This window comes from Phaenicophaeus curvirostris, chromosome 5 (genome assembly GCF_032191515.1).
Source record: "Phaenicophaeus curvirostris isolate KB17595 chromosome 5, BPBGC_Pcur_1.0, whole genome shotgun sequence".
NCBI classification, from domain to species: Eukaryota; Metazoa; Chordata; class Aves; order Cuculiformes; family Cuculidae; genus Phaenicophaeus; species Phaenicophaeus curvirostris.
Window position 1 is genome coordinate 46,001,582 of NC_091396.1, and position 27,817 is coordinate 46,029,398.

General features: G+C 42.2%; 1 protein-coding gene across 28 annotated transcripts in view; it reads left to right on the forward strand.

The window, feature by feature from the left end:
* The first annotated feature begins 839 nt into the window (after positions 1 to 839).
* NRXN3 (neurexin 3) overlaps positions 840 to 27,817 on the forward strand; it is a 960,997-nt gene continuing 934,019 nt past the window's right edge. For all 28 annotated transcript variants that reach the window (XR_011337550.1, XR_011337551.1, XM_069858542.1 and 25 more), the window contains exon 1: positions 840 to 1,847. Coding sequence is in view for 26 of the 28 variants with exons in the window: in XM_069858542.1 (XP_069714643.1) it covers positions 1,139 to 1,847 (709 nt within the window). In the remaining 2 variants the exon portion in view is untranslated. The remainder of the gene's footprint in view (positions 1,848 to 27,817) is intronic.

Genomic DNA, 27,817 nt, shown 5'->3' on the forward strand with positions numbered 1-27,817 from the left:
CAGGTTGCAAAGGTCTCTGCTAGAGTTTCTGATGTGTGCAAGACATGTAAAGTAAAAGCAGTTATTACATGACAGACTGACAGCAGAGTTGTCTTCTCTAATGCTTGCTTGATGTGCTAGGAAGCATAATGAAAACATGGGAATAAGAAGTTTGGATAATGTCATCTTTTGCTCTGTATCAACTCTTGTATGCTAAGGAACTGTGGTCTTTGCCCTGAGCATTTTCATTGAAAGGTAATTGTTACTGGGAAAGCTCCAGCACCATTCCTCTCAGTACAGTCAGTAAGATTGCATCCATCAAAGGAGTTAAATAATTTGGTGTATTTTTATGTTGCTTAGTGTTATGATGCATGCAGATCACTTGGTGAATTCTCTATTTGGCCCTCTTAGTTTTGAGAATGTAGATGGTGTTGCTGCTTCGGAGGACTGTATAGCCAACTGCAGGCATGAAGAAATAGCCAGACTATCAAGAAATGTAAATGAGTTATGGGCAAGATGCTAATAAGCTTCATGGTAAAGATATGGTGAGCAGTAGGACTAACTTTTTCCTTTCTTTTTTTCTCTTGACCATACAGGTCCTGCAAGCTCTATAAGTGCCAAGCAGTGAATTATGGGCTGGGCAGCCTCCAGTGCATCATGAAGACTGATTTTATTTTTGCTGTCCTGAGGATCACGTGCTTTATGCATTCACTCTCTCCTCCATCTCACTGCTGCTCCTGTCAATTCTGCAATCACTTCTAGGAAACGAGAATTTGAGGCTTGGGCTTCAGCTCTGCCTTTCCTTCTTCCCTGGAACAGTCAGTGTCACCTTTGTGTTCTACCAAAACAAAGCACTGTGGGTTATTTTCCCCTTGCAAAAGTACATCGGCTGGAGAAGTCACTTCATATACCCTGTACTTCTGAGATAAAAACCTCTGGATCCTAAGGGATAATTGAGATCTTTCCTTAGTGAGGGGACATTTTCTCTTGGTCACGTATACTTGCTATCTCACTTTCCACTTACTCCCTGTCTCTTTGTCACTTTCTATACTCTCCTCTTCTTCCTGTTGGATTTTACATTTGGTGTTGACTGCTGGGGTTCTCTTCCCAGTAGCGTGGCTTTTGTTTTTCTCCTAGGGAAGTGCTGATTCTTGAAACAATGGGCTTCACTCTGCACTCCATCTACTTCACCCTGAAGGTGAGTTTGCTCCTGGGCTCCTTGCTGGGTCTCTGTTTGGGTCTGGAGTTCATGGGCATCCCCAACCAGTGGGCCCGCTACCTCCGCTGGGATGCCAGCACTAGGAGCGAACTCAGCTTCCAGTTCAAGACCAATGTCTCTGCTGGGCTGCTTCTCTACTTTGATGACGGTGGCGTCTGTGACTTCCTCTGTCTGTCCCTTGTTGATGGGCACATCCAGCTCCAGTTCAGTGTGGACTGTGCAGAGACTACGGTTATCACAGACAAGCAGGTCAATGACAGCAACTGGCACTTCCTGATGGTCAGCCGCAATCACCTTCGGACAGTGCTGGTGCTGGATGGTGAAGCCAAGCCAGGCGAGGTGCGTCCACAACGTCAGTATATGAATATCGTCAGTGACCTTTTTGTTGGTGGAGTCCCACTGGACATCCGTCCTGCTGCCTTGACCCTTGATGGTGTTCTAAGTGAGCCTCCTTTTCAAGGATTTATCCTGGATCTGAAATATGGCAACTCTGAGCCTCAGCTCCTGGGCAGTCAGGGGGTCCAACTGGAAATGGAAGGGCTCTGCACAGAAAACCCCTGTGAAAACGGTGGCACTTGCTTCCTTCTGGATGGTGAGCCACACTGTGACTGCTCAGCCACTGGATATGCTGGCAAGCTATGTTCTGAAGGTAAGAGACTACTTTCCTACTTCCCATTGATCTTTACACAATCCAAAGAGTTAATTTGTCAGTTAGCAGGGCTACAACCGAGCTCTTATCCCTGCTGGTGACTATCAGAGGAATTAAATTTCCATCGTTCTATTGCCAGCTGGAAGTAATGAAATGGGGGTAGGTGGAGAGGATGAGCAATTGCAGAAAGTGCCTTTTTGAAAGGAGGTTGCATTTGAAGTATGGGTAGATTTTCATCAGCAACTTAATAATAGGGGTTGGGAATATAAATTAGTAAATAGAGATGTACCCTATGTTGGGGCTGGCAAAAGTAGCAGTAAGAAGTTATCTTGGCTATCTGGGTGAATTCCACTACTCTGCATCCCTGATAACTGAGAGAAGTGTTGGTAAACTGGAGCCATGGCTAACATTGCAAAAGTTAGGCCATCTTTGGAGTTAGCTGTTGCTAGTCGGTAGAAGTCCCATGCTCCCCCTCGATTGCTTACATACTAATCGCTGAGTGGCACCTTGATTATTTTAGCATCCTTGATTAAATTACTGTGGGACCTGTTGAAAAATCTTTGTTAGCATTGCGAAGGGAAGAGGGATTTGAGTTTTTCCACACTCTTCTTTGTTCTTTTTTTTTAACATTTGAGTCCAGAAGTTTTAAGTCATGCAAACCATGTGAATAAAGTGTATTTTAGGATTTTTAACTTGGTCTTTAGCAATGTGGTGGTAATTAACTCTGTATGTGCAAGAGACATACTTAAGTTAACTGGAAGTTAACTGGAAATCGCAGTGTGAATTTGAGAATCTCATTACAACATTTTTTATGACATTTGGCTCGAAACACAACAGTTTGAACTTAAGCCAAAGATGTGCATCCAATCTCAAGGAAAAGAAAACCCTGAAATTTTGTCAAAATTCAAATCCTTGCATTAGAATCTTGCTTATCACAACTAGCATTTGTTTGCTACTTTTGGCAATGAAAATAGATTAACTGGAATTTACTGTGTAGAATGTGAGAAGTGCTAAAAATTAAGTCTCTATATGGTTAATGTGAGCAAAAAGCCCTACAGAAATACTGTGTAAATACAGCTCAACATTTACATTATAGATGGAAAAGTAAACATGTATTTATAGGAAGGGAACATTTGGAAAATAGACATGGCAGCTATATGTACGTTAATTTTAAGGTGCTATTAATGATAACAGAAAATTTGACTTTATATCCAAATATTACACTGCAGTGCATAACAATTAGGTAGGAGGTGTGAGCCTGTGAAGTGCGCAACACCAGAATTCTTCCTGGCTATTTGGTGCGCACCCATCAGATCTAAATCAATAATGCGCCAGAACTATTTTCTGTGCTTGAACCATTAATTAAGTAGAGCTGGAGAGACTGCTGGGTGTGACCAAGTACTTCAGTAGCTGGGACACTGGGCCCAATCCTCATGCACTTACAGAACTAATACATGTCATGTCTAAATGCCAGTTATGGTGATGAAAAATTGCAAAAGCCACACAGGTATGTGGACCCTGAAACATAAAGATATAAGCCTCTTTCTACTGATGGGCTGTTGGATCCAGACTCTGTGGGTTGCTGCTGCAAACATCAACAGTATATGTTTTACAGTAGTTTCTCAAGACATTTACTGAAAATGCCTGAGCCTTCCATGGTACCTGTGGGCAATCGTGAGAGCTCCAACCAGGGTGCAGGTGATTGAATTCCTGCATTTCCTGGGTGGGAAGAGCAATATGAACTATATCTTCTAGTAAAGCCAGGGATATTTTTGTTCTAGACATCACTAATCAAGCAGTGCTATTGTTACTTTTTGAAGCAGTGCGTCACCATTACTGTTTGTTTCCTGTACTGATTCATCAGTTTCCAGCCCAGCCTTCTATTAAGAGTTGAGCAAAGAAGTTTGTCACACTGCACCTTTTTTAATAAACATTTTTAACTCCCTGTTAGCTGTGGTCTGTTCACTCACACATAAGATGCTGTGCAAATAACTTTTCCAATGGAACAAATGTAGAGATTTCCACATTCATTACCATGTTTGGTTCTTTGGTTTTCTCTTGTATGACTTCATGTTATATATTTTGTTTAATGTCAGATTTTTATAATCAGCTTTGTTTTCTGTCTCATTGATGCTGCAGCCCTGGTGATTTCTGCGTGTTAAATGCTGTCACCCAATAATGTTACAGTGTCTGTGCAGATTGTAAGAAGAAGGGTAAAAACAGAAGAAAAGGTCTTTAGTAAGTAGAAACAAGCAGACAAAGAAAAGTGGCAAGGAAACAAAAAAGGAACCAAGTTAAGTATAGTTGCCTTTTTATCTGACTTTGCAAAATGTAGCAGACTCCAAAGATGCTCTCTTTTAATTCTTAGAGTGTGGCAGAACCTCCGCTGATGAACAGTAGGATGTGGTAGGAATGGCTGGACTAAATGCAGGCTCTCCTTGCCTGTAGCTCGATTGACCATTAAATAGCTTGTGTATTCTTTGTTTGCTTTTTTCACAGATTGAAATGTTTGTTGCCAAAACCGTTCCCTTTTGTTTTGTTTCCTTATCCTGCTGCTGGATATTTGCAGAAGTAACATGGTTATTTTATTCCCAGTCTTGTTTTTAAAAAAGTCATGATCTTCAACTGGATATCAGCAACTCCCTGTTGGGGAGGATCCTTAACTCCATTACAGTATTTACTAGTCTGCAGTCTGTGTGCGTATTTTGATTTCATCACCAGAGTTGGCTCCTTTACTGTGAACTGATGGGATCCAATCAATAACAACTTCTGTTTGAACAGCTAAATGCAATATGTACCTTTTTAATAATGAGTTCTCTTGATAGTGTCCAGGCCATTACTTGACTATTGACTGATGCCTATGCCTGCAGATGGTAAAACCACAGCAAACTCATTTATTCTGTGACCAGAAAAATAAGAAATAAACAGAGAGCGGTACCTGCTTAGCCTGTACTGTGACAGAATGAAGCTCCATTTACAGAATTAGGGGTTATTGTAACACAAAGTGCAGTTCCAGCTATGCTAAACCTCAGCAAACAACAATACCATACTGAGACAAAACTGTAAATCCTATCCAGAACATACCCCAATGCGCAAAAAGATTTTTGGCACTTACTGTGCACCCAAAGTTACCAAGTTTGTATATGCCTTGGTAGGTACGTGCCCAGATGGGTAACTGAGCTCGTCATTGCTGGTCAATGAGAAGTAAGATATCTGTGCCTGAGCGTATGCAGTGGGCGTGCAAACGTGTGCACACTTTGGAAGGTTTGGCTGATTTGCATAAAATGTGATACTATCTTTATTGCAGTTGGAGTAAACTGCTTTACTGAATCTGACAGCTCTGTAGGGTACAAAGGATGCCTGATTCAAGTAGTAATTAATTTGTATGTTTCTGGGCAATTGTGGCATTAGACAGAAAAGGTGAAATTAGAGACACTTTCACCTCTAATAAAACTCATCAGTTTTACTGATGAGGATGATGTTCCTGTAGATGTTGAGCAGCACAGATACAGTCTTAACATTGGAAAAAAACCCCAAACCAAACCAACCAAACCCATGCTACGCAAATTTTGCCATTAGTGCTACTGTAGCAGCCAGATGAGCATCTTCCTTAGGCTGCAATAAATTCTCTTCTTCCAGCGTGGAAAAGTGAGTTTGCTAATGTGGATGGTGTTTGTGCAACATTGTATGCACAAAAGTAATTTGGCCCAAGACCTCACCTCTCTCCCTAGGCCCCTTCTGGACTTTGTGAGGGAAAGTGAACAGAAGACGTACTTAGAAATGACATTGATTGTGCTTGTAGTTGCAGAACCAAGACATTGGTGTGATCACCAGCTTCACAAAGCACCATGCTGAAGCCTTTGTGTTGCCTGCAGGGGCTGTTTCTAAACGAAGCCTGAATAGGGGCCTGATTGCACCTCTTCCCTTGATTACAGAGCAAGATTTCCTGGGGATGCTGCCTGCTGAATGACAGAGGAGCCCATTGCTCTGTAATTATCACACTTTTAACTGCAGCGGGAACAGATTTTTCTATGGCCCCTCAGCTTCGTTTAGAGCAACAAGTTACTGCAGGATTTATCTTCCACCTGCCCCTTCAGAGCAGCCCAATTTTGGCTGCATCAGAAAGGACTGCCTAGCCTCACTTGCAATCACTCTGTCTCCTGCCAGCCGCCCCAAACTTTGTAACACTAAGAGAGTAATTTGGCACTTTGCCATGAGCCTGATGGGTGCACCTAATTTGCATATTCATTTACATAAATTTCGTAATCAGAAACAAATGAACATGACCATAATATTTGCCTCCACTTGCATATTCCTTGATAGATGAATACAAATTGGTTGTTGTTGAATTCACCAGCAATAAACAGCTGCAGACTCTCCATTTGGTCTTGTACTCTGCTGTTGCAGAGGACAGTAGGCAGCTCTGGGACACACTTTGGTGGGGGGTCAGATCTTCACTCTCCAGTGTAAATCTCTAGAACTGATGGCCTTCAAGGGCTGTGGAGTAAAAGGGGCAAATCTGCTGGTTTATGCCACTTATTGTGTCCCAGCTCTGGCCAGAAAGCTGATAATAACTCTGCCTGTGACTTTGTTTTGCAGAAAGCTGCATTTCCCCATCTCTTTCTCTTGCTCATTCTTCCTGATTCAGGTTCCCTTGGTTGTATTTTAAATAGTAATCTTTTAACAATCTGGTTGTAGTTTTTCATTGCATTGCCAGATGAGCACCAGGGAAGGATGATGCATTCAGATATTAATTAATGTTTATAAGGTGTTTAGAAACTCCAAAGTGCAGTTTAAGCACCATTTGTTATTCTTAATAGTAAATGTTAAAACTGAGCAAGAGTCACAGAATTTCAATTTGAGTTGTACATATCCCTTCACAGAAATTGCTTAGGACCCATCTCACTTCCCTAAGCATGGACTGCCTTCAGCTCCAGACGTGGCTGGATTTGTTTTGTACCCTACCCTGCTTTTAGTGGAGGGGAGCCACAGGGAGATTCCCAGCCCCTGCCTGGAGTGTGCCATTGATTCAAACAGTCTAACTGCAATACATGCTGACAGCTATATTCTTCTTGTTTCACTCTTCTGTATTATAGATGACCATGAGGCTACAATCCTTTTCTGCTTGATTGCAGATCAGCTGCAGCCCTCAGGCAACAAACAAGTTATAGCCCTCACTCAGCTGGGCAGAGCTTGGACATCTCCCCTGCTGAAATGAAGCAAACTGCGGTTGGGTACAAAGGAGATAACCATTTGGTGTGAGGTGGAACTGGTGAAGAGTGAGAACAATTGTAGGCAAGAATGGGGTGAGATTTGGGGGAAAAAAAATTGAATGAAAATGTTAACTTTAGAGTAAGCTATAGGTCACTTAGGCTGTTTACAGCATCTGTTCTATCTTGGTTTAACCTGCCTAATAGTATAAGAGAATAGTTCTTGATTGTCACTAGGAGTGGCCTTGAATGGGCTGAGTGAGTTTCTGGAGGACTAAATCTAGCTGGAGTTTGGATATCAGCTTCCTCTATCAGCTCATAGACCAGCCCTTCGGCTCCTGCTCTGTCCCAAAGTGTGCAAAGCAAGGTTCGAAACTGTTGGTTTTTTGGTTTTGTTTTTTTTTTTTGAGGTTACTAATTAATCATTTAAATAAAAGTAACTAATAACAATTATGAAAGCGAACAGAGCTGGAAACACTTTTCAGCTTATGGTCAAGGCATAATTTGTTTTCAGAAGGAAGGATTACTTTTCTTTAGTTTTGCCCTAAAAAATACAAAAGTATAAAAAATACAGTATTATTACTGTCCAGGCTTCTGCTGAGCTAGGCATCCTGTCATCGAGGTCAATCAGCAGTAAATATAGCCCTAAATGAGACAGCACATGCTGCAGCCTTGCTTTCATCCTTATTAGGATGGAGGCCTGCATGTCATTTGCCACAGGATAATTTTTGTTGAGTTTTGGTGGAAAATGGAGGCACATAATCCTCCCAGGTACATCAAGGATGCTGGAAACGATGCAACAAATCTACATGGAAAGAAGCAGAGAAGGAACACATCTGTCCAGCAAACTCTGGCACTGCTAAGAGAAGATGAGCCTCTGCATGTTGACCTCAGCACTCACTGCTCCCAGATGTGGGAGAAGGTGGTAATACATGTGATGAAATGGTAGAGTGGCCACCTGTCCTGAGCCAACTTCTGATTTTGCTTTGCCTCTTCCTTTGCTGGCCCTCTTTGAACTTGATAGATAGCTAGGTTTCTTTCTTTCTTTTTTTCCCTATAGAAAGTAAGGCAACTGCCATGTTATCGCTGTCCAGAGACAGCAATGTGACTTCTGTGTGTGTGTGTGTGTCTCTCCGACAATCCTTCATTGCAGACAGGCTCACTGCCATTGTAAACCTACAGTGCAGAGCAAAGCATTTGCCCCTCTGCTAACTGTAAACAGGTCCAGGAGCTGACAACTGTGTGCAAAATAGCCTAAGGGCTGAGAAAGGTAAATGGAAGCATAACTGGTTTGTATTTGAATGTGTTTGCTCTGAAATGGGGACTCACACCTGAGTGCATTGTGTTCACGTTCTGTGTTGTCAGCTGTGTTGCCCGTCATGCTATTTCAGTTGTCTAGGCCCTGCCTGCATGTACACTTGTTAAACTCATTATCCTGAGAAGAGAACAAGTTTTAATGTGTAATGAAAGTGGACTTGGGCAGCAGAACTTGGGTGGTCTAGTCATAAATGCATTAGCACCCAAGAGACTAATTTCCGTTTCTGCCACAGACTTCCTCTGTCTGCAGGGTGATCTGCTGACAGACTAAAGGACTCAAGATTGAGTTGATTGATTGACTGACCTTTCTTTGCAGGGAGTGTGTACCTGGCTACCCTCTTTGTCTTGGTCTCTATATCTGACATATTTAGCTAGTGGAGCTTCCTGTACTCTAGGTATTAAGAATCCTATATGCTTCTGTATGACAGTGATAGAGATGTATAAATATCTTAGCAGGACAGGTAAATGATGATAATTCATGAACACCCAGTAGGATGACCTGATTTGATTGTCAGTCTTCCAGCTAGGCTTGCAGTTAGAAATTAAGGTGTCTTTACTTGTGAAGTAGCCATCTTTGTGGAGCATTCCTCATCTTCCTTTTCAAATGGAATCTCCCAGTCTCCTGCCACTTTGTGCAGTATCACACTGTGAGTACTCAGACGCTTCCCAGGCCAAGCTGTAGCTGTATTGATAAAGACAGAGCCCAAGCAGCAGTGTAGCCTCTTCAATGCTGGGTCTCATGGAGCAGATGCTGCAGTGCAGGGTGCTGATAGGAGCAATGGGAGAAGGAGAGCTTTTGACCTTTTCACCTTTTCTTTTTTTTTTTTTTTTTGTTTGGTATTTATCCTAGATGTTCCACTGACTTCTCCCTAATATCCTTAGTCATGAGCCTCAAACGCTGACCACGTGCTTTAGCTTGTGTGGTGACCCACCTCTGCCTACCTGTCTGCACTGGCACTCTCTCTGCTGTGGCTGCTGTTTCCAGCCTACCCCTTTCCCCCTCCATGCTCGGGACTCACCTCAACCTTTTGTTGGTCAGGGAAAGAGAAGAAGGTATAAAAAAGGCTACTGGAGCAGAATGACCAAGTTTGTATTCCCTCTATTCCTGTATGAATTGCACAAAAAGCAGAACAACAGAGAAAAAATCATGGGTTTGAGTGTTCAATTAGCTCAAAGTTGGCACATATTTTGTGATTCTAAGGCACTGAAAGGGTAGGTAAAAGCTTTTCTTTTCCTGTTAACCCTCATGAACACATGTCTAACTGCTTATTAGATACAGCAGGTCTATTTGCAGCTGGTCTGCAGTTTGCAGTGTAGACCAAGGAGGAAAGGGGTAGTTGGCCCTCAGGATTTTGCTCTGAGGTGTGATCTTTTTCCGCTTGCTCGTAGAATTTGACCAGTGAAGTAACCTGAGTGAATATAATTGACTGGATTTGGCATTGAGTATTTGCACCCTTAGCATGTTTGCGGACGACACTAAGCTGGGTGGGAGTGTCGATCTGCTGGAGGGTAGGGAGGCTCTGCAAAGGGATCTGAACAGGCTGGACCGCTGGGCAGAGTCCAATGGCATGAGGTTTAACAAGGCCAAATGCCGGGTCCTGCACGTGGGGCACAACAACCCTGTGCAGTGCTACAGACTAGGAGAAGTCTGTCTAGAAAGCTGCCTGGAGGAGAGGGACCTGGGTGTGTTGGTTGACAGCGACTGAACATGAGCCAGCAGTGTGCCCAGGTGGCCAAGAAGGCCAATGGCATCTTGGCTTGTATCAGAAATGGTGTGACCAGCAGGTCCAGGGAGGTTATTCTCCCTCTGTACTTGGCACTGGTGAGACCGCTGCTCGAATCCTGTGTTCAGTTCTGGGCCCCTCACCACAAGAAGGATGTTGAGGCTCTGGAGCGAGTCCAGAGTAGAGCAACAAAGCTGGTGAAAGGGCTGGAGAACAGGCCTTATGAGGAACGGCTGAGAGAGCTTGGTTTGTTTAGCCTGGAGAAGAGGAGTCTGAGGGGAGACCTCATTGCTCTCTACAACTACCTGAAAGGAGGTTGTAGAGAGGAGGGAGCTGGCCTCTTCTCCCAAGTGACAGGGGACAGGACAAGAGGGAATGGCCTCAAGCTCCGCCAGGGGAGGTTTAGGCTGGACATTAGGAAAAAATTTTTCACGGAAAGGGTCATTGGGCAGTGGAACAGGCTGCCCAGGGAGGTGGTTGATTCACCTTCCCTGGAGGTGTTTAAGGCACGAGTGGACGAGGTGCTAAGGGGCATGGTTTAGCGTTTGATAGGAATGGTTGGACTCGATGATCCGGTGGGTCTCTTCCAACCTGGTTATTCTATGATTCTATGATTTGACAGAGAAGTTTATCAGAAAGGAAGAAGCAGTTCATTGGTACATGTACAAATTTGAGCTGCAGGTTAAAACCAGGCCCCAGAGGTTGCTTGGCTGCTGCATTTATTCAGAAGCCTTTCTCAGACTCCATAGTCTCTTGGGTGGATTTTCATTTCTTTCATAAATTTGTTGCCTTAGTACTTCAGAAAATAAGTCACTGAGTGAGTTTTCCAAACTTCTGGTATCTCTCTGAAGGCCTGTGTTTGATTTTCTGGTCTTTTCTGCTGCTTCCATCCTGTGAGCTTGGCTTTCGGGGTCAGTGTGCCTCTCAGTACCTTTCTCCTTAAGGGAATATAAGAGAAATCCTTGGAGTTAAAGGCAGATTTGTCCACTGAGGATGATGAGGAACTACTGTTGTAGCAGAAATGGCTAGCAGAGATGAGAGCAGGTTGTGTTATGATCTGCGAATTTCATAGCTCGGTGGTGTTTGCAGCTAAATTGCTTAAGCTTCTTTCTGTATCTGGCCAAAGATGTATTGCTTATATTCCCCAAAGAATTTTTTTTAGATGGGAAAGAAATGTATGGAACAATTCCTTAATAAATTGCTGTTAAACAAAGAAGGGAAAAAAAAAAAAGCAAAAGATAAGGTTTGTGGAGAGGAAAGGAGATTAAATTTCTTGTCTTGGACCATCCAAAAGAAAAAACTGGGAAAGTAGCAATAATTTCTATGCTTTTTCTTCAGTCTTTTGCCTTTCCCGCTGTGGCTTCTGTGAGAGCTACCCTGAGACTTGGTGCCATAGGGAAGCAGGGGACTGCACAAAAGGACCACAGGGTATGATGCATGCCAGACTTCTTGTGTAACGGGAGATCTGTGTAAGTCTCTGTTATTCAGGTAGCTTCGACTTTTAAGGAAGATAACAGGAGGTCCAAGAACATAAAACGGAAAAAAAAGGATGAGATATATTGCTATCATGAAGCAGTAGCATTTTACATCTCTCAGGATAACCAGAGCTAGATGTATGTTTACATTAGAATCACAGAATCATAGAATGGTTTGGGTTGAAAGGGATCATCTAATTCCACCCCCCTGCCATGGACAGGGACATCTTCCACTAGATCAGGATGCTCAAAGCCTCATCTAGCCTGGCCTTGAACACCTCCAGGAATGGGGCACCCACAACTTATCTGCACAACCTGTTCCACTGCCTCACCACCCTCACAGTAAAAAAACTTATTTGTAATATTTAAGCTAAATCTAAATCCCTGCAGAGCCTTCTCTTCTCTAGGCTAAACCAGCTTACTCTGCCCTTATATGGGAGGTACCCCAGCCCTCTGATCGTCTTTGTGGACCTCCTCTAGATTTGCTCTAAGAGAAACATGTCCTTCCTGTGCTGAGGACTCCAGAACTGAATGCAGTACTCCAGGTGAGGTCTCACAAGAGCAGAGTAGAAGGCCAGAATCACCACTCTTGACCTCCTGGTTGCACTTCTTTTGCACTATCTCTGACAAAGATGAATCCTTTTCACAAGTCCAGGCAGATAAAACCAGTTATTCTTTCCTTATCCACCAACAGTGTAGCCCCATTGTAGAAAGCCATCAGATTTGTCAGGCACGATTTGCCATGTTGGCTGTCACCAATCACCTCCTTATTTTCCATGTGCCTCAGCAGAGTTTTCAGGAGGATCTGCTCCATGATCTTGCTAGGCACAGAGGTCAGACTGATAGGCTCGTAGTTCCCCAGGTCTTTCTTTTGTCCTTTTATAAAATGAGTTCGGTTTCCTTTTTCCAGTCAGTGGAAACTTCACCAGACTGTTCTAGTTTCTCAAATATGATGGATAGTGGCTTAGCAACTTCATCTGCTACTTCCTGGAGGACCTGCAGATGCATCTTATCAGGTCCTGTGGACTTCAGTTCCTACTTAGATGGTCTCCAACCCGATCCTCTCCAATAGTGGGTAATTCTTTGATCTCCTAGTCCTTGCCTTTGCCTTCTGCGACTTGAGGGGTGTGGCTTGAGCCCTTGCCAGTGAAGTCTGAGACAAAAACATTGAGTACCTCAGCCTTCTCCAAACCAGGGGCAACAAAATCTCCTGTTTCCTTATTAGTTGCACCTCAAAGATGAGGTCAACTCATGCAGGCATATCTAGCTGAAAATTTGCCAGCTTAGGAATGTGGCAGCTTGGAAGGTAGTAGTATGATGATAGTGGTATCATTATTGGTTTATTAATGGGTAGAAGACCCAGAAAACGTTAGATGCTGCAGAAAATGTGAAATCGTCTTTCTTCAGAGTTCCTCTAGTGGGCGCTGTGCTGTTGGAGAGCTGCTGTTTATTTCTTAATTCAAAATAATAAAAAAACCCTCCCAAAACATTAAGGTTCTAATGATCAAATTGTAATTTAGATTGTTGGCTAAGCTGTTTCTTAACTGCAGCAATGAACATATCTCTAACAAATTCCCCAAACTGCTGATTTTGAACAGGTATGAGACCTATAAACTCTACTTTGCATCTTGCACATAAATGTATATATAAGGCAGTCTGGTTTTTGACTACTCTATCTTGTGGCATGTTCAAATGGAGGATATGTGAAGTAACATTTTGACCAGCTAAGACACATCAGAATAAGACAGTTTGGAAATGTTTTCCTTGTGAGAAGTATTTTAAGGAAGGGGCATATGGTCCCACACTGACTAATGGTCTCTAATGAAAGCCTGTGGACTCAGCCCCATTGTGCTATGACTGTGGGAACTGTTAGGCCCAAAAAATGAAAGCCTAAGGAGACCTAAGCATAAATTAGTCTTGACCAGAGAGGAGAATAGATTTTCATCTCGCAGACAGCGAGCAGAGCCAGGAGCACAGGTAGGGCGATGAATCAGATCAATGCCCTTCGAAACCTCCCAGGAGGGAAGAGTGGTGTGAAGCGCTGTTCATTGGAAGTGACAGATGTGTAGGTAACTGCTGTTTGTGAAGAGCTCCACTAAAGGAAGGGTCCAAGGAGGAATCTTGGGTGGACGGGACTTAAGTGGATTATTCCCCATATGATTTCTCAGATATGCCAGTATCACTGAACAATGCAGTTGTTGAACAGTCACTATGAAGGAACACAGCTGCTGATTTGAGAGGTTGGGATTGTCAGCAGTTGGATTTTCAGCTTTTTAGTGTGTGGGATTGAATCCAAGTATTATAGTTTGCAGTGTAGCTGGACCTAAGGACTGGGCAGTGGGCATTTTCAAAAAGACCATAACAAATATCTCTCTGTGCAAGAAGTGGTCTTTGAAATGCAGCCAGCCCAAGCCGAGATTTGTGCTGAATGACCAAGGATCTGCCTATGAAAATCACTTGGGATCTGCACTAGTATGGCATGACAGCCATTCTTGAACTCTGGGGTGTTTTCCTTGTCATTGCCTATGCCAGTGTGGTGAATCCCAGTTTGCCTGAGGCAAAGAATAGCTAAACCAAAGTGCTAACAGATCTTCTGTCTCAGGAGAACAATTGGCTGTGTTTTCAGACCTCATTTGTCAATGGTGTTTAATTATAGCCCTGCTACCACTTATAGTGGAGGTCACTGCTGTGTTGTAGGTCTATTTAATGCTCCCTCTGGCCTTAAAAATCTATGAATCTATACACCACTGTTTTGGGGCATTTGTAACAGTCCTCACTGGTTTTCTTCCAGAGCTGGAATTGCTTAAGTTTCCTCTTGGTTATTTGACAAAATATTATTGTTGGAAAGCTGACTAAAACGATTTAAGCCAATTTTCAGGTTTGGGAGTGAAATGAAATGTAGGTTTTATCTGTTTTAGTGTCTAGACTTAGATTTGCCCAGTTGTTTTCCCTTTGTGAATCCCTGGCTGACTGTCCTGGGTACATGAACCATTTGAACGTGCAGATGCAGTGCAATTAATGAGCTGTTCTGTACAAAATACATCCAATGTACAGATCTTTGTATAAGATATTTTCTTGCACATTTGGTTGCATAAATAGTATTCAACTTAAAGTTAACTCATACAATGAGTGCTCCTTAGCAAAGTCCTCATTCGTATTGGTGAAGGATGTGCTTAACTAAGATCTAAACTCAAAGCTATTTAGATTTGTTGACCTTGCCAGTTTAAAAAATACTACTTTAAGTCCCATTTTGAAAAGGGACTCAGGTACCTTGGAGTGTTGTGACAGGTTTGGGCCTCTAAATAGTAGTTTTGATTGTTTTACCTTTGTATTGTATTTTTTTCCGTCCTTTTCGCTTCTAAAGATTTGGCCCAAAGAGCACAGTTCTGTTTGAGGTTCTTTCCTTGCCTTTGTTTGCTTTTAATAATTTTAATGGTCTGATACTGAACTAAAACCAAGGCCATTCAAATGTTCTGGTTTTAAATACTGAGTGAAGGAAATTTAATTTCAAAAATCTTGTTTTAATGTGATGTTGAAATTGTGAATTTCAGAATTAAATGGTGGTACCTGCTACAATCAAAATGCCGCATGGCATCCATTCAGATGTGCTTCAGGCATCCTGCACTTGAAATGTGTGCAAGGCAGGAAAATAAAAGAGCTAAAATGCTGTCAGGTTAATAATAAATTGTGCATACATGTGGCACATTTCATCAGAGTATTCCTAAGCATCTCACAACTACTGATAAATCAGTCAGCCTTCACATCACTATACCACACTGTGAAATGCATATTATCTCCATTTTACTGATGGCAGAAGTGAGAGGCAAGCAGAATGTGAATTATTGAAAGGTATCAAGTCAGAAGCTGCCTGAGGTGGGATTGGAGTCCAGAACACTAAATCCTAAGTATTAAACAATATAGTAGTTTATCTAGTTTTATCCAAGCATGCTAGAAAAGCTGCTGTGGTTTATATTGACTACGAAACTAAAAATTGGGCTTTGGATTTTAGGTATTCTTGTAAAATTTCAGTTGATTGAAATTCAAAGAAAGATCTCTTTTTATTCTTTGTGCTGGAGTGTATTGTCCATATCCAAGAAATTTTGCCGTTTGTGGCTGTTGTCACCTAACTTTGTTGCCTGAAACCATATTGTAGCAGCTTGTTCCTTACCTCTTACCAGTCTGCTGCACTGTGGGCTATAGTTTATGGATTTCTCTGTTTAGTGCTGGTTTATAACCAGTAATGATAAAATAGATTTGAAGGAATAAGAGTTTTATCTGGTTTTGCCCACTTGTGGTTTTCATGCTCTTCAATATAACCTTTCAAAACAGGGAAGAGAAGATCCGGTTCCTTTAAATGTTTGCAGTAGCAAAAGGTTTATTATTTAAACAAAAATACCAAAATGAAACACTAATTTCAAGTTTCTGAATGCTTTACTGAACATCCCCTTGGATGGAAGGTGAAAGGAGAAAGTGTAATTGGGTCTTACATTTCTTCTCCCCTCTGCATTTCTGCAGACTTGCCAAGGTGATGCTGTCATGTAACCTTCTCTTCCTGCCTAACATTCATTGTCAATATGTATAGTGAGTTCTTCTGGAAACTTTGCTCCAGACAGAAGAGATTTCAATGAACCATTGAAGGCAGGACCCTGACTTGCTGGGCTTCCAGCCGAGAGATAGATGTGAGTTTATAGAAAGTTGTGCAGATGTGATGCTGACAGAAGAGCGTTCAGTTGGACTTTTTAATTTGTTGGGTATTTTTAGAGATGGCCACATGGAGAAATGAATTCCTGAAAAAAATGGGATTTTTATCTTTGCTCTCCTTAAGTAGCTGAAACATTGTAGAAGTCATCTTTCTTCTGTGTTTGTTGCCTAAAAGTCTCCTCTTTATGATTCCAGTATGTCCCATTTCTAGTGTTATCCTTGAAAACAAACTTGCCTGACAAACAACAGGCCCCTAGGTGAACAGAAAGTTCTACATGGAATGAAGATGGTGGCAGGTGTGGCAGTATGATTTTGTGCTCATTCTGGAAACAATAACAATAACAAAATGAAGAGACCTGAGTAAAGGCTCTTAGCCCAAAAGTGCTCTTTTATTTCCTGTGTAATCAGGACATACTGCATTTAACTGTACTGTCCTCCAACAGATACTCTGTTTTACTGCATAGCATACAAGAATATGAGGTAGGACTCATCTGCTTAGGGATAACTAACATTACTGACCTCGCATTTACTATAGAAGCTGTTTAAATTAAATTATTAGAAGCTGTAAGCGTACTTATGGATTATTTCAGTGCAGCATACAATAGAATTTAATTGTTAGTGCTACGAAGAAGCAAATCACTGTAATTCCTTCAGGTCTGTAATAAAACTCAACAGCAGAACTAGGCCAGAAGGTAACAGATATAAACTAACAGGCAAAGCAAAGATCAGGAGTGACATTTGTTGGTAGTGCTGTCAAAGTGGATCTGAATATACTCACAGAAAAGAGAGTGGCCAGTCCAGACTGAGATGTTTTGCTAGAGCTATTAGCTCCATGATAGATAGTTTGAGAGTGATGTGCAGACCTGTGACTGCATGGATAATTTCCTTAAATATTTCTGGCAGTCTTTCATAAGCCAAACCACACCTAAACACCAACACTCCAGCTGTTCCTTCCTCAAAGCAGAAGTAAGATGGGTTGATTTGTGTAGGTGCTAATGGCTCTACCTCTTTTCACTGCTTTTCCTCTAGCCTAATTGTCCCATCCAGGCTTCACATTGGCTCTGCTAGGCTCATCAATCACTTTATTGGGAGTAGGTAGGAAGCACATAGCACTCTGACTTTAGCACTGATCCTCCTTCCTCTTGACTCCAACCCTAACATGGTAGGATGGAGGAGGATGATTTTGGAAATGGGGGGAGGGAGGGGTGCATAGTGAGAGAGATGACAGATGATGTGAGGAGAAAACACAACTGTCGAGATAATCATGACTGGCAGGGGAAGACCCTCCCGGTTGTGACTGGCCAGGCCAGCTTTTGCATGCTGGCAATGGGAGACAGCAGATTCTCTGAGGCAAAGCTGCAGGAGGCTGGGGGTTGGGTTCTGTAATTGGAGAAAAAGAAAGCAAGTTAGCGCAGGAGAACCAAGTCACTCTGTGTGTTTGAGGTGGGAAGGCTGCCCAAGCATGGAAAACTGATCGGTCTTCAAGGTACCCAGTTGGAAGGTAAAGTAGCACTTTCACATTTCACAGAATCATAGAATGGCTTGGGTTGGAAGGGGCCTTAAAGATGATCCAGTTCCAACCCCCTTGCAATAGACAGGGACACCTTCCACTAGATCAGGATGCTCAAAGCCTCATCTAGCCTGGCCTTGAACACCTCCAGGAATGGGGCACCCACAACTTATCTGCACAACCTGTTCCACTGCCTCACCACCCTCATAGTAAAGAAACTTCTTCATTATATCTAAGTTAAATCTAAGTCCCTGCAGAGCCTTCTCTTCTCTAGGCTAAACCAGCTTACTCTGCCCTTGTATGGGAGGTACCCCAGCCCTCTGATCGTCTTTGTGGACCTCCTCTAGATTTACTCTAAGAGAAACATGTCCTTCCTGTGCTGAGGACTCCAGAACTGAATGCAGTACTCCAGGTGAGGTCTCACAAGAGCAGAGTAGAAGGCCAGAATCACCACTCTTGACCTCCTGGTTGCACTTCTTTTGATGTGGTCCAGAATATGGTTGGCTTTCTGGGCTGCAAGCACACACTGCTGGCTCATGTTGAGCTTCTCGTTGACCAACACCCTCAAGTTCTTCTCTTCAGGGCTACTCTCAATCCATTCTTCACCCAACCTGTATTTGTGCTTGGGATTGGCCCAGCCCATGTGTGGGACCTTGCACTTGGCCTTGTTGAACCTCTTGAGGTTGATGCAGGCGTATCTGTCAAGCCTGTCTAGGTCCCTCTTGATGACATTCCTTCCCTCCAGCATGTCGACTGTACTGGACAGCTTGGTGTCATTGGTGAACTTGCTGATGGTGCCCTTAATCCCACTGTCCGTATCTGAGACAAAGATGTTAAACAATACTGGTCCCAATACCGATCTCTTATGGAATGCCACTCATCACTATTCAAATTTTCATTCTAGTATTTGTCTTCAGCTAAGTAAAGTATCAACACGTTTTAAGTATCTGTTCCATGAGCTTCTGCTGGGAGGGGTCTAAGTCTCTCGCCTTCTGATTTTTGATTCCCTTGTTGGAACTGGCTACCTGATTCTAGAGACATACTCCTCACACCTTTCTATCCCTCATCAAATTTCTCCCAAGAACCTTGCCTCGTCTAAGAAAAGTGCAGCAATGCATGAATCTCTTTTTTCTTACCACAGTCATCTTTTTTTTTTTTTTCTTCCCCCCACATTCCTCTGATCTTGGCTTTGGGGACTGAAGTCTTTGAGGTCTTCAGGTGTCACTATGGATCCTGTTGGGACCACCCATTCCACATATATGAAATTGGAGGAGTTGAAGGAGCTTTGACTCTTCCTTTAATTTAATAGTATGATGTAAAGGTTCTGCAAACTCCTTTCTTTTCTCTGCAGGCTGAGAACTGGATAGTGAAACATGGTTAACACACTCAAGCTAAATTAATTTCTGAGAAAATACTCACCTCCTGGTCCACTTGCTATGAATTGTTTCTGCCTGTCTGAACTGACTCCTTTTGATCTCTCTGGGATTCAGCTTTAAGTACTCTGTGTTTTCCAGGGTTAATCATTATATGGGATGGACACAACAGGCATCTCTTCTGTGTGTGGGAATCTCAGAAAGGAGTAGATGCCTGATTGTCATTCTCCACAAGAATGTGTAAATTGCAAGACATAAGGTAAAAGCTCCATCTGCTGGAACTGTCCTTGAAGGTCCTGTTGGAGACAAGCTCCAGCCTTCTGCTCTCAAATGAGGTGGCTTCATATAGGGCCTCCTACAGCAAACACAAAAGCAAAGGCTGGTGTGGAAAAGACAGCAGGTAGAAAACAGCCAGAGCTGATGTTACTCATGTGCTGAGGCAGAAGCACAAAAGCTGTTTTGATCATCATTGGTACTGGAGCCAGGTCCTGTATTTCCAAGGTGATTGCCAAGGTTCTGCCTCAAACCTTGTCAGGAATAGCCCAAAGTTGGCCAGTATTCAGCAAACCAACAAGAATCTGTAAGTCAGGGGATTATGTAGATGTGGAGAAGCAGTTTTTGCTCATTTTGCATTACACCAAATAGTAAGGAGCTTGTTTCTTGTTTTAGGTCTGAAGGAACCTAGTAGATGTATATATTTTATCTTCTGTTTGGAGATTAGGGTAGTAAAGTGGACCTTTATCTACCGATATCTCCCATCTCAGGACCAGCTCTCAGTTCTTGCATACCATCACCCAGTCCTTAGGATGTACCTTGGAGTGGTGCTGTTGAGTTCTGTTCCTAACAAAAGGCCTGTTTTTCTCCTGATTATTCACATTATTGTAGGGGAGTTCAACATTTGGAGTAGAAGAATGTTCTACTTCCCCCAGTAGATGAAGGCTACCACAATTAATCTTTCATCCACGACATGCAATGAAGTTCATGGACATTATGACTGATAGGCATTATATCCTCCTCTTGGACAGTTTCTTATTCTCTACTCATTTACAAGTGGGGATTAAGCTGTATTACACTGGTAAGAAGGAATCGGCACCTCTCAAATGGTGGTGGGCAGAACTGATGCTATCTATTAGACTTCACCTCTGGCCCTGTGAAACATGGCTGAGGTCAGTATATTCTGTCTTGGCACCATAAAAGCAAGGGGATCACATGTTTCCACCTCACCTTTTTATGGCTAATCTGGAGAAAAAAAATGCTCCTTATTGTCCTCCCCACAGTGACAATGATCATGACTGTTCCAGGGCAATACTGCTATAAGGTAAAGATATCATCTGCTTGAGCTATCTGCAGTGGTAACGTGCTCTCGGAAGGAGATGGAGCTGCCATGATATTGTGGAATAGAAAGTTGTCAGGCTGGTCTGCATAGTGTTTCTGAGTGTTGTAAAACACTCTGTAAAGGTTCTGTTGTAGCATGGCTGATAAGCAATATGTCCATTTAATGTTACATTATATAAACAGCCAGTGAGAGACACTCAATTGTCCTCTCACTGGGGAATCATCAGGATCTGGATATTGTGTTATTAAACCTGTTGCTCTATGCCTCCAAGCTGGCAAGCCTTCTCAACAGACTTTTGATATCCAGCAACTGGTGGCTGCTGAAAAAGTACTTACATATGTTCTTCTATGCATTCTGTTAGTTACAGGTATTTCATTACAGACTTCTTTACAAGGGCAGGCACCATGTGCTTAATCTGCTGCTCCATATACTGTCTGTGCTAGGTTTCTATTGGCTTAATTTTGCAGCTGTGTAATAGTCTATTACTTCCCCATATGTGCTGTCTAATATTCAGAATTAGGTGGTGTGAGACTATGATTTTCCTATCACCTTTTACCAAATGACAGTGTTTGGGTTGTCATACCTGTCCAGATGTACAGCTGGCTCCCACCCTTTTTCCATCTTATGTGGCTGTATACTGGAATGGCCTGCAGATAATGTTCCTAGTTGAATGGCCGCTCATTGTGACAGGTGAGAGGTGAGCAGCTGAATATGACTGCCAGTTTGCTTCTTACAGATTCAGGAGATTGTCACATAAGCCAACAAGTTCTCATCCAGGAGGAGTTATTTCTCAGGCTATGAGTTTTAAATAGGAACTACTTAAACCTATCTGAACCTGTGCCAATCCCTGGTAAGGAAATGGTTCTTACATGCTCTTGCAACGTGCTGGGTTACTATGAAGTTCTTGGTGTTGACCTTGCAAAAATAGCAGCATATGACATACTCATGCAGTTACATCCAATCTTCTATTCTGTTTTAAATTCAGTATTATCAATATTTTGAATTCTTCAGGATCTTTCTTCTCCCTGCTAGCTAGTGAGAGGATAAAGGCAAATGGCCTCAAAATGCACCAGGGGAGATTTAGGTTGGCTATTAGGAAGAATTTCTTTACTGAAAGGGTTGTCAAGCATTGGAATAGGTGGAATAGGCTGCCCAGGGAGGTGGTTGAGTTACTATCCCTGGAGGTGTTTAAAAGACAAGTAGATGTCGTACTTGGGGACATGGTCTAGCGGCAGGCAGCATGGCTGGATCAATGGTTGGACTTGATGATCTTAACGGTCTTTTCCAACTGAAACCAACCTATGATTCTATTCTATAATAATTTTTTTTTTCCTTAAGAGACTTAACTTCTACCTTAAGCTTCTAAAGTTTGCTTTGAAGCAGCTTTAGACTATACTGTCTTTGAACGTTCCTTCTTGTGGAAGTCCTCTAACATAAAGACTCATCTTCAGCTCATTCAACTGTGTCATACAGGCTTCGGTTTCAAGAAGATGGCTCTGTAACTCCGTAACTGAAACTCCAACTTCATTCCTTCATTCCCCTAAGTTCCTGGGTTTCTTTTCAAATTATCATCTGTGCTGTTTTTCTGCTCGAACTCCTCTGTAGAGGGGAAAGAAATACATCTCTTGGACCACTTCCCTGTGTACGTATGGCTATATCCAGCTCATCAAAAACAGACCTTTCTGAACCACACGGAGATTGTATCCAGGTCTTGTTAAATGAATGGGCTGTTTTGGATATCCAGGCACACTTCACCAACTGTTGAATAGTTTCCTTGAAGATATTAAAAATCTGGCTAGTGAAAGTCCTGAGCAGCTTGCTCTAGTTTGACCCTGAGAGAGTTGGATGGTCAGAAGAGCTGGTCTTGAGAAGTCACTTCAAACCTCAAGTACTTTGTGATTCTGTGAACTCAGAAGCAGATGTTGGTGCCTGTTCCTGCAATGTGTTGTAAGGTGGCAATACAGCATAATCCATTTTCTACTCTTGTTAAACATCACGTCTTTGACAAGGCAGCTAGGTCAGGTGCCAGTTTAGGAGCACCATCCTTCAGTCATTCCTTGATACAGTTGAAATACTTTTCTCCTGCAGTCCTGGATGGATACTGGTTTCCAGTCATGTCCAGTGGGTTCACTGGCATTTTCTTGAAGAAGAAAGAACAGGTATTATCATCATAGAGAAGAAGGTACAATGCATCTTCCAAATCCCTCAGCAATAGTGCTTATGGATATCACTGAAATCCAAAGGTGACTCGTATCTCTGCTCCCTAATGGCTATTGTTTTGTTTCAGGGCTGTGTCTCCCAAGTGAAGGAAGTTTTATGGGACTGATTACCTATCTGGCAGTGAATGAGCCTCTGTAAAATGTAATCCAAATAAGCTTCCTTGGTTCATGCTGCAGTTATGGGTCCCGAATTTTTCAAAAAAAAAGAGAATGCTGTAGCTTTTCATGAGTGCCTCATAGACATGGAGGTACAAACTCCCACGGACACCCTGACATTTGCTGCTGCTTCTAACACCTTCCTTTTTGATGCTTTTGGTGCATGAATACTTTGAACTGGATCATCCCAGCTAGTGAGTAAAAACAGTTTGTGGAAGAGAGGTACTAGCTTTTACTTATGCAAGAAGCACCTGGTGGAAATTTTCTTCTTCTGCCCTGATATTCTGGCACAGTTCAGGTGCATTTAGAAATAAGAGACTAAGTGCGATTCTTCCCTTGCTTAAGACCCAGGTGAGGTATCAATTAGTGCTAGTATTTGACTGTGTTGAGCAGTCCTCTGGGCGAGGGGATTGTGCCTTTGCAGTTTATACAGTACTCAATGCATTTCTGTACTGCTGGAAGCCAATTATTATGATAGTGGCTTTTCTGGATTCAGAAATCAGCCAGGATATGAACTGAGTGCTGTACTCATCTGCTTTCACTTAGGTCATCAAAGGATTGCTAGCTGGGAATGACTTTGAATCTTTATTGACATACAGCGAATTTGAACTGATGACAGGGAGGTGAAAAGCTTCACGCTGCTCAGCAGTGTCTTTTGTATAACAGATGTGAGAAAATGAACATGGGAAGTACTGCACACACTCCTTCACAGATTTAAGAAAGAGTCAAACTTTACATATTTTTCAAAACCAGAAAAAGATGTATAGCTCTTTTCCCTATACCTTTTCTGTCTGTTTTCTGTTGTTCTGTGTATGAGCTTATGTGTATTATGTTAACACGTTAATCAGAAGTATTTTGTACTCTGTATAAAAAAAAAAAAGAAACCCAAAATTCTTCTGCATACAAGTGATGGTAATTTTAGGAGCCTGATGTTAGTCCATTCAATGAGGAGAGACATCTGCTGAATTCAGTGAGTGTGAGGTCCTGCCCTGCCATATCATTATGCACTTGGGTCTGCATCTGCATGGATCCTGCTGCAGGCTGGCGGTCTACATTTAGACATTCACACAAGAAAATTTAGAGTTCTGAAAGACGCAGAATGCAGCTGTTTCCCGTCATTATGTTTCACATTTACTTAAGTCAGCAGTTACTCTTTTCCAAGCAGCGTCTTTCAACAATAAACAAGGCAAATGCTTCCAATAGTACCTCTTGATGACTTCTATTTAATTTAAATATATATATTGCAGCAGCAAATACAGCAATAACATGGAATATAAAACCCACTAACACATACTCTAAAAATGATATGTAGGTGTAGGAGGGAGCAAAAGAAGATGCATTTCTTCTGATTACTCATGCTTTATTTAGGGTGATTATTGTAAGTTGGAGGAACATGCACTATATATTTTTATGTGTAATAAATAGAATTCTCACTTTACAGCCACACTGTAACTCCATTCTAATTGGAACTGGAGTGAATGAATCAATAATTAGTTGATACTTAACACCAAACCCAGAGGCATGCTAGGCACATTATGGTTACTAAGTAAATTTCAAGATCATGGTCTTTACTTTCAAATCACTAGGCAATTTAGTGAGAAGAGTATTTAGAACAGGAGACTGTGAGTGGTTCCTTGGCCAGAGACCTACTGAAGCACAAATCTTAGCACCTGATGGCACCAGGTGGCTAACCAGCACAATGGCAACCTTTTCTGAGGAGTCTTTCCCTTACAGCTGCTTTGCACTGGGGAGCCAGTGGGTGAGAGAGAACATGACAGTGAGTGTGCAGGTATTTTTAACAGACTTCAATAAGAAGACTCAACAACAAATGGTGTAATAAAATAGGTATTTTAATAAGGTTGAATAAAAAGAGGAATATAAACAGTGAGTAAACCTTGTATTGCTTCAGAGGCTGGGAACTCTGCTTTCGCACAGCATCAGGTGGACCTTGGATGGATTTTCCTCCGCCTTCCTATGCTGTGGTGCTTTTCTTTTTTTTTTTTTTTTTTTTTTTTTTGTGTAGCAAACAGAATCATGTATCTTCTCCTGACAGGAAGAGATGTTATCTCTGTCACGACACCCACTGATGCACAGCATAGGCAAGCACAGGGCACTCCCGTGCATTGGTTGCTGCTGATAATGCATGGGATTCTCAAGCCCCAGGAACAAGGTCTAACAACATGCCTGGTCAGGATCACGAGCTCCTTGAATACACTGTCTTCCACAAGGCTCCCAATAGAGAACAGAGTTACAAATTGATCCAATCTGAATTGCGTAGTAAATGTAGATTTGATTCCATATTAAGTATGATCAGTATTGAGAAAGGAAGTGGGCTTCTGAACCCTTCCAGAACAGGCTGGGTAGGAGTATGCAATACTGACAAAAAGAGTAAGGTGGATTTGGAGAGGACTTCCCCCTTCCTTTCCTTCCACCCTTGTCTGACTAGGCTGGTCACAGTCTCCTGTGGCTCCAGCTCTGCTTCTCCAGATTGCTCTGAGGGGAATATTAGCATCCTCTAATAACTCTGTCAGACTTATCGAGGGATTTGTTTTATTAATTCCAAGACTGGGTACAGCAAATAGATTATAGCCTGGGCCACTTCATAGGCTTAACGAGCCCTTTCTGTGCTTACTTATCACTTTTTTTCCAAATCTGCTTGTATTAACTCCTTTTTCCTCTTCTTTGTGTTACTATTTATTGAATATCCTCAGCGCTGTATATGTCACAGGGAATATGCCCTAAGTTCATTTCTGTCCATCATTTTTTGGATGATAAGAGAGGAATGGAGGCAACACAGTTTGTAGTGGATTTGGGGGTAGTAAATGCCTTTTGGTAGCTGTCATGGTGATGGTCTGTGAACAAGACAAAGCTGAAAATACTCAGCATGCGTGCAGGTTTTTGCTCAACAGGAGCACAGGTACCCTTTTTCTGTGTCATATGGTGGGTAATACCCTGTTTTCTGATCTCTGTGTCAGTCTTGCAGGTAATGCAAAGGTGAAACACCGTGGGCCCTATTTCAGGACTTTGAGCAGATAGCAGAATGCCTGCAATGAAACTAGTTTTAGCTTCTTGAGTCACATGGCTAGTTCACTTTAGTATAAGCCACAGGACTGCTCAAAAATGGGTTAAGTTTTGTGGTGGTCAGTCCACTGTTGTGTGTTATCATCAGCAAACTCCCTGTTGTCTTTATGTCCTGATAACCTTCTAGCATTATTGCTTTTGCTGGATCTGAGAAGAAGTAGCTATGTTAGTGAATCTAGGCAAAGCCTTCCTGGCAGGGAGGGTATTTCATTTAGGGAGATCGATCCAGTTGCCATTCCTTCCTGCTGCCCAAATCAGTTAAAACAGGAAGGCCATTGGAGATAGACTGGATCCTGTATTCCTAAGATCTCTGGTGTGAGTTACCTCCAGTTTGTAAGAACATCTCTTGCTATGAGATAATGGAGCCACTGAAGTGTCACACTGGCTGATTTAGTCCTTTCTGAAGTCAAAACTGGAGAAAAAATTGGGCTTGTAATGGAAAGGTAGTTTCAATTGTAGTTAAAACACAAGGAAGCAGATGTCCATAGGAATGTAGCTCACTTGCAAGTAGTTCTTGAAGGGCTTTGCAAAGCACAAGGCTGTCTTACCTTAAAGGGAAATCTGAATGAGGGCGGGAGTTTCCTGCCATAATTGAAGCAGATACAGAGATACCTAGGTAATGTTATGAAAGTGTGATGAAATAGGCAAATGTGTAAGCAATGCATGATTTTAGAAGGTCACGGGCTCCTTGGCTCAGTCAGGGTGGAGGGAAGAGAACTCATCTTCCTCTTTTTTACCACTGAAGATGACCTATGAAAGTGCAAAACCAACTTTCTGTGTAACCCTGCCACTGCTCCTAATACATGAGTGTTTTATTAATAGTAGTCCCAAATACTGTAGCTAAAGGCAGGAAAGTAATTTAGTCCCCATTTCTTCTGTGAGTGGCCACTTATGTGGAACAAGCTTTCACTCTTCTACTACATAACATGATGAAGCATATGGCAACTTTTGCTGTTTGCACAGAATATCAAATAACTGATCATAGTGTTTGTGGAGGAAACTGTGTACTGCACGTGCATAACTTGTGCACACATCACAGCATGTCCATGTTTTTCTATGACATACTTTGTCCTCTGCTATCTATTCCCCCTTCACAAGAGCTTGTTCTTGGCCCAAGTGTTGCAAATGAATTCTGGGGCAGATGAGTGCTCTTCACAGGTCCTTTTGTGTGATAGTCCTAAATGTAAAGGAAAGAGGGAATCTGGATCTGCTCAAGGCCCTGGCAAGGAACAAGGACCTCCATAAAGGCAGGGTGCTCTTAGGGTAATTTGTCCAAATACAGTCTGTATTTATTTCTTATTCATAAACTTGTCAGCCCATGTTTCTGTCAAGAATAACAGCTTTCTTCTTATTGGATTTTTGGCCAGATTGAGTAGTGTTGTGTGCCCCTAGGGGACAGACAGGCTTCTGATGGGTTTAGACCTGTGCTAAAGTGTAGTTACACAAATGGGCCAGTTCAAGTAACCCCAGGATAAAATTAAAAATGTGTCCTGCTGTAGTCTCTCACTGTAGGCACAGAATGGCTGCTGTATGTATAGGGTTTTGATGGACCAGCACACTTCAGTTTATAGAAGTGGTTAAAGCAAGGCTTGATGAGGATAGTTATAATCAAGAATGTGCTGTGGTAATGCTGAATGAAGAATGTTTATTGATAATATTTTATAAAGCAACAGATAGGGGATACCAAATATAACATATTCAGCTGCTGGTTTTAAACAAAAAAAACCCAACTAAAATACTGTTTCACTCCACATCAATGCTAGTTCTAGAAGACACCAGACAAATTCAAGGAGGAAGAAGTCCATCAAGGACTGTTAAACATTTTGATCATGATGCAACCTCCACCAGTCTATCATTGCTGGAAACTG